The sequence below is a fragment of the Serinus canaria genome, chromosome 1A (genome assembly GCF_022539315.1).
Source record: "Serinus canaria isolate serCan28SL12 chromosome 1A, serCan2020, whole genome shotgun sequence".
Classification (NCBI taxonomy): Eukaryota; Metazoa; Chordata; class Aves; order Passeriformes; family Fringillidae; genus Serinus; species Serinus canaria.
In genome coordinates, this window is record NC_066314.1 from 25,714,477 (window position 1) to 25,722,214 (window position 7,738).

Here is a 7,738-nt window from a genome sequence, read left to right on the forward strand (position 1 = left end):
TGGCTCTGCACCTCTGTTTCTGAAAGTTTTTTGCAATTATCTGTCTTTCCAGGGCTGAGCCCTTCCCAGAAACATGACAAGTTATATTTTGGAGATGCCAGTTGGTTTTGGCTACAGAAACATGAAGCAAAAAATATTTTCTTTATGGAATGTTATTAGCATTCTCCTCTCTGTAAAGTCCCTGTGACAGCTGTGACTTTGTTTGCCTCTCTTAATGGATTTTGGATATTCTAAGACATTACAAATCATGGAATTTTTTTAGATTGCAGCCATGTAAGTGATGCAATTTATGTAGTTGTTCTCTGTTTCCCATTTCATCTCATGAAATTTTAACTCTGGCGTCTAGTGTGACTTCAAAATCAGTAAATACTACAAAAAGTTAAGTGAGAAACACAAAACAGTATGAGAAAGCCTGTCTAGTAGACGCACACACAGTTTGCCATCTTATTTACTTACTACAAGTGCACAAGTTTATAGTATTACAGCTGCTCTGAACAAAACTTCTGCTTGAGGACCATCTGCTTTTATTGATGGAGCTTGGTTCTTTAGGTAACTCAGCAATTGAAGTAAGGCATTTACCTCTGTTAGTCACTACTGTGGTGTTTTGTGAGAATCTTCTGCATGTTACCTGAGATTTTGACTCAGAATGCGGCTTTAAAAGTTATGTTTGATAAAACTTAATTCTTGCTACTTCTTAGGTTCCTTCACTCCTTGGGAAAAATCAGATTACTTGATGTTGGTAGCTGCTTTAATCCATTTCTGAAGTTTGAAGAATTTCTGACAGTTGGCATAGACATTGTTCCAGCTGTTGAGGTAGGTAATGTTTGCTGTATTTAATATAAACTTGATTCTCAGATTTGTGGAATGCCTCAAAATAACTTTAAAAGAAGATGTTTAATACTTACATGCTTTTAAAATATCTGTTTTAGTAGGAACTAAACACTACATACTTTTCCATGGACAGGCTCTGAAGTCCTAGTTGTGTTTTCTTCTAAAAATACATTTTTTTTTTCCCAGAGCCATGCCTTTATAATGGCATTATAGATCTTGAAAATCTTGAACATTTTAGTAGCCATCTTTTAACGGTATTTTAGGCGAGTCCTTGCATCCTAAAAGGTATAAATAATGATTAAGTAGGCTTCTGCTTAGGCAAGAGCCTCTCATAAGCTGCATTCACTGACAGAAGGAAATGATCAGTGACTGTATTTGGTGAGTTTTTCTGAGGAGATTTAGTAATCAGAAGTACACTATAAGGGAGCATTTCTATTTATTGCTAAAAATATTTTTGAGCTTCCAAAATCCAGAGGACAAATTTATCAGCATAGTTGAGGTAAATTGCTTCATTTTCTCTAGGCAGTAAGGTTCTCAAATACCTTAATTCTGCTGTAATCATATCTTCTTTCTGTCCTTTGCTTTTGACCCAACTTCTGTCAGCACTAATTGCATTTATCAACCACACAAAAGGATAAAGTGGAATAAAAATGTTTAAAAAAACCACAGAAATACATTTCTGAGAAAAAACAGAAAAAAAAAAACATTTGACTATACACACCTTGCATACTTACAGTTAAAAATCCGGCTCTGTTAAAATCTGTGGCCTAAGGTAACCCTCTTTAGAAGTGGAGAGGCGAAAAGAAGTGTGCAGGTGAAATAATACAGTAAACTGGAAAGTAATATTCTCTTGTTTGTGGCAGTGTGATTTACATGCTAAATGTGTGGTAGTTTGTTGTTGTTACCATGTTTACCTTATTTATATTTTTGCATTTATAATGAGAGATACTAAAAGATATTCTTTAAAAATTTGGGCCTGATAACTTGCTTTCAAAAGCAATTCAAAGTTAGTTCTGCCTAAAACACAAACTTTGAGTAGATTTTGTCTTGCCTAATTTGAAACATGAGCATCGTGATTACTTTCTATGACTTCAGAGGCTGTAGGGCTGTGTAGGGCTGTTGGGCATGACACAGGAGGTAAAAACGACACAGGTCACTGAAATTACAGCCTGTGGCATTTAAAATGGTAATACATGGCAAGTGAATTTCTAGCTATGATACGTATATCCTCAGTGTCTACATGTCAGGTTCTAAGTTCTTATTACAGTCCGTGAAGATCTGTTAAAAATAGTTAAACCTAAATATCTGCTGTTCTTCGATGGTGACATGAATTGGGTTGTGTATTGACTAACTCTCCAGTGACTATAATGGCAGCCTAGGCACCTAACATTATATGAGTTGAACCTAAACATTAATTGGGAAAGTACTGAAAAAGTAACTTCTGTGGATTTAATGGAGGAACATATACAATTTCTGTGTACTAACCAGTTCTTTAGATTCTCTCCCAGTAGAAGGGAACAATAAGAGAATTGATTTCTGGTCGTCTGACATGGTTAATAATATGGCTTCATGGTAGGCGTTCCCAGAGTGCTAATGTATAAGTGGTGACACATCTGCCTACTCTGGGGCCTATCTCAGGCTCACCAACATCTGTGATTGTCTTAGATGCTTTGGCTTCTTCAGGGCACCTTGAAGCCTGGCTAACAAGTGTTCTTGGAGGGACAGGGAGTACAGTTTGAGCAGTCAAATGCATCTGCTGGAATAAGCTTAGTCCTACTCCAAAACAGAATTAATGAGCCCTGATCTACTGAAGATGACTCTTCTTTGAGCTGCATCAGCACCATAACCTTCTGAATAAATTTATCTTTTAAGGCCAGAAGTTGCCTGGACTGATTTAAGATTTTCGGAATAACAATCAGAGATTTATTATGGTAATTAATGTCATCTCCTGACTTGAAAAAATTATTTTGAGAGGTTGTGGTAAAAGCTGAAAAGAAAATAAACTGGTAGAAACTTCTGATTTAGTAGATTTCTTAGGTAAGACCCTAAAATACCTTTTAAAACAAATTGGAGCGCAGAGGCTTCTTACAAAGCCAGTTTCTTAAATAATGTTGATCAGAGGGTTAAACAGTTCTTTCCTTAATAAAAAAATATCATCCACCTTCATATAGAAATGCTTTGGATATAGACTAAGTAGTTGAGTAATTCTTCAGTTATTATGGAGGATTAAGAAGGATGTAATTGTGGAAGTACAAGGAAAGGAACAGAAATGTTAGTTATGTAACTAAAGGATAAATGTCTTCAAAATTTTTAGAATCTCTGTTTCACATACAGAGAATGCAAACTGTTGAATATGGAAATATATTTCCATTGATAGGTTTTGGGTTTTGAGAGGGAGGGAAACTGCTTACCAAGAAAAGATTAATATTTTCTTTAGTTAAGCAGCGTGCACTCACTTCCTGGAGTCCTGGGGTAGAGTACACTGAGGGAAACATGCATTATTAGAAGATAGGAGTATGGAAACTGAGACTGGGGTCGCCAGCAGATGGTGTCTTGGAGTAAATATAGTCTGAGACCAAAAAGAAAAAAAAAAAGAGGTGGAAGGGTCCTGGAGTGAAAAATTAGAATATATATATATCAATACTTGATTGTCCCTTCCAACTCAGAATATTGTGTGAAATATCTGTGCGAATTATCCACATAATTATGTTTGTGTTCTTAAATGTCAGTGTATGCACTGATAACTGCTGTTTTAGTGTCTGTGAAGACTTAAACATTAAAAGACTTAAATTAAAAGTTTAGTAGGAGATTCCAGTTAAGCAACATTTTTGTCCTAAAGCTGATTACAGATTCCACTTGAAATATACCTTAATCCTGAAATTGTCTTAAACATTATATCTGCATTAGTAATTTGTGTTTCTCCTCTACTCAGAAATACTTGCAGCCTGAATTGGTTTTTTTCAACTGTGTATGTGTGACCATTAACTTTTTAACTCTTGAAGTAAAGTTTACTCTTAAGTAAAGTTAGCATGTCACTCTGATCAGTTTTAAGGGAATAATTTATTTTTCTGTGGATTTTGATTGTATTTGCTCTTTAAACTAACCTTGATGTTTGGTTTTCTGTTTTGTCACTCCACCAGAGCGTATACAAATGTGACTTCCTAAATCTTCAAATTCAGCAACCTCTTCAACTGGCACAAGATGCTATAGATGCCTTTCTTAAGCAACTGAAAAATCCCATTGATTCTCTACCTGGAGAACTGTTCCATGTTGTTGTTTTCTCACTCCTTCTTTCTTACTTTCCATCACCCTATCAACGATGGATATGCTGCAAGAAGGCCCATGAACTTCTCGTATTAAATGGCTTACTGCTGGTAATAACTCCTGATTCATCTCATCAGAATCGCCGGGCTATGATGATGAAAAGCTGGAAAATTGCCATAGAGTCCTTGGGTTTTAAACGCTTCAAGTATTCCAAGTTTTCTCACATGCACCTGATGGCATTTAGGAAAACTTCCCTGCAAACAACAAGTGACTTGGTTAGCAGGAACTACCCAGGGATGTTGTATATCCCACAGGATTTCAACAGTATAGAGGATGAGGAGTATTCCAGCACTGCCTGCTATGTGCGGTCAGACACAGAAGATGAACAGCTAGCTTACGGTTTTATGGAGCTCCCTGATGCTCCCTATGACTCAGACTCTGGAGAAAGCCAGTCTAGTTCTATTCCTTTCTATGAGCTAGAAGATCCTATATTGCTTCTAAGTTAATGTAGTCATTGAAATGCCCTTTCAGTCAAACCTCTTGCTTAACTAATTTTGCTATACTAACGTGGGCTCAACACAGAAAAATGGTTTGCATAAAGAAAATGCAAAGGTTTACAGAGTTTGCTATTTTTTTCTACTTTTGAATTTTAAAATTTATTCTTGTATGAAAGTGAAAAAATACAAGTTTTATGCAAATGACTCATGTCATAGCATAAATTGCTGTTACTTTCTTTAGATTTGTATCACTATTTTTTTTCCAGAAAGGTACCATTCTTTAGTGCTGTGAAGTGTGAACTCTATTTAATTTGTTAAATGTTGTTTCAGTATTTTAACTCAATGTGGTTGAGCTTAAGGCACTGGAGTTGGTGGGCTTCTGAGAAGTATATGTAGGAAGAAATAATTTGCACTTTAATTAAATGTGCAGATAGGTTAAGACACTTGGTTACAAATGTCCTTTCTTAATTATGGAACAAAACTTTTTTTCTTCCAAAATTTGTTTCACTCTGGTTAAGCCTGGGCTGGAGAAACAATAATGCTTGCACATTTGATTTTATGTTTATTGCAGCCCTTGTGATGAGACACCAAAACACTGGAATATATTCATCCATAGTTCTACATACTGTGTAATTTCATTGCATAAATAGCAATTTCTGAAGAGGCTTTTCCCCCAGAGGAGTATGGTACGTCTAGACAATTATGTTTCACTTCAAAGCTGGAATATATTCTGCAGTTTTATGAGTATACAAGCACTAATGTATTTCCCCAACTATGGTGTTCTGTATTCTTTTCCAACTGTGTTTTTGGGGGACAAAGTGGATTTGGTCATGTTTTAAAGTAAATTATTTATGCATTTTAAAAAGAAACAACTTTTTCATGATTTCTCCTTATTTGTAGACCTAAGTTAGCCAGTGACTACAAACTGATTTTGTAAGAAGGAACATAACTGTACAGGTTTTTCAAGGATACACACATTTGCATAAAGCCATGTAATTCAGACCACACACATGAATTTAACACATGCTTTTTGTTTACTTATTAGGACCCAACTGACTTCAGTTGAATAAAAACTCCATAGCTGACTGAAAACTGGTCTGCACTGTAAAGAGATTAAGCATCTATTTTTACATCTGTTAGGTTTTTAATTTGTGTAATGAATCTGAGTTTTTGCAGGAAAAAACAATTCTGTTCAGTGGTTAAAAAAAGAGGATTAATTATTAGTTTACCTTTAATATTCTTCCATTTATAAATAATGGCCAGAATTTTCAGATATGGATATTAGGCTCTTAAATCTATATGTAAGTGCCTAGTAGTAAATTATTGGATCTAGGTGCAAGATTATGATTTATTTTGAACTTCTGAAAATTGGCAAAAAAATACTAATACAGTTTCACAGTCTATTGTGATGAAATATCTTACAAGATTAAATATCTTACATTAAACTGCCACATTGTATTTATAATATGAAAGTTGCTAGATAAATTTAAGTTGTAGTGTGGATTTTACAGTGCTTGCTACAGAAATGAAACTCACTCCTTCCATTGAAGTTTTGCACTGAATGTGTCACAGTTTGTCCTACCTGTTTTTCTTTTACAGTATTTCCTACATAGAGTAATTGCATTGGTCCAGCTTACACTCAGATGTGATCTGGACTGTGGTGCTGTATTCTTTAACATAAGCTTTTTGTGTCTCTTCTTAACTTTAAAGCATTCCCAAATTCCTAATTCAGATTTATTATTCAATCTGAATGATAGTTATACAAACCAAACAATTATATTGTGATGTGTAAAAAGAAAAAAAGAATTCAGGTTACACATACAGGAGTCATGGTTCACTTGCTAATTTTTGTTACAGAGAATACTTCTCTAGTGAAATTCACAATGGCTTCAAAATTGGCTTTTAGTCAGTATTTTCATTAAAATGTTTTTCATTGAAAACCTTTTTTTCCCAATTAACCACTGGTTCCAGCAGTGTTCATGTTAAAATATTGCTACTGGAAATTCAGCTGTTTATGGAAGGTTAATAAGTGCATTCTTCAAAGTATGCATAATATTTTAACTGATACTTGATTTAGAAACTAGTACAACGTCAAACATGTGTTGGCATTGGTTACTGTAAATCATACACAAAGAAATGCAATTCAGATCAAGATTTGTCCCCCAAAATAGCTTAAATACTAAGATTTAAAGTTTAATCCTTTTTGCGAGGCTGGGGACAACACTGTGGTTTAGGGACCTGAGATTCATAACAGCTTGGTTTTCTTGCTGAACATTCTGAATGCCCAAAGTGGGTTTATTGGTTATTTGGTTTTGTGGGTTTTTTTCTTTTTTGGTTTGGTTTGTATTGTTTTTTTCACAAGGGACTGTAGATTGTGGTGAAGGAGGAATGTGTGATTTACATAAATACTTACATCTCCCTTAATAATAAAGTGGTGATGTCAGAAGTTGTTGTATATTTGGCCTTGTTGCAAGAATATTATTTCTAGGTTTTGAAATATTTGAAAATTATGACTGTGCAAGGTGCTGGAGAAGAAAAGGAAGAAAACGTGTTGGCATCTGTTGTCTTTTATGTCATTACTTTTGTGAACAAAGCACATTTATTAAAAAAAATCTGAAAAACCAAAAACATTTTTTAAAATTCTTTGGAATGGAGCTATTGTCTTTTTTTCTTTCTGTGCAATCTGTTTATGCTGAAATCCAGTGAAATCAATGCAAAAAATGCTATTTTCTTTATTTTCAAGGAGATAGGTGTCTTGGGTTTAATTTGTAACCCATAAGGATGTTAAATTTGCTACTTCAGTTTCAGCTTCTACATCTCCGTTGTGGTCTTTGCTTTTCGGAAGGGTTTTTTAAGTTTCTCCAGTTGATTCTGTTACCATGTTGCTTTGCCTGCCCACTTAGCTGTGACTACTTTCTAAAGCCCTTCCTCTCATCTATCTCTACATGTTCCTAATTTCTTTTCTATCTCACTGAAATACTTTTATAGCTCCCATTGTATGTTGCCCCTTTAATATCATTATGGTATTTTTCTGCATACTAGAATACTAGAGATGTTGGGAAAAGGATGGCAGTGGGAAAAGAAATCCAATGAATGAAAATTCAAGGCTCCTGCTCAGATACAAAGTTCTAGGAAGACTGGATTTC

General features: G+C 34.8%; 1 protein-coding gene across 1 annotated transcript in view; it reads left to right on the forward strand.

Moving 5' to 3' along the window:
- The window catches only part of BMT2 (base methyltransferase of 25S rRNA 2 homolog), a 29,400-nt gene extending 22,357 nt beyond the window's left edge, over positions 1 to 7,043 (forward strand). Inside the window, exons 4-5 of the mRNA XM_030238184.2 lie at positions 699 to 813; positions 3,972 to 7,043. Coding sequence (XP_030094044.2) covers positions 699 to 813; positions 3,972 to 4,601 — 745 coding nt within the window. The 3' untranslated portion in view covers positions 4,602 to 7,043. The remainder of the gene's footprint in view (positions 1 to 698; positions 814 to 3,971) is intronic.
- Positions 7,044 to 7,738: the final 695 nt, after the last annotated feature.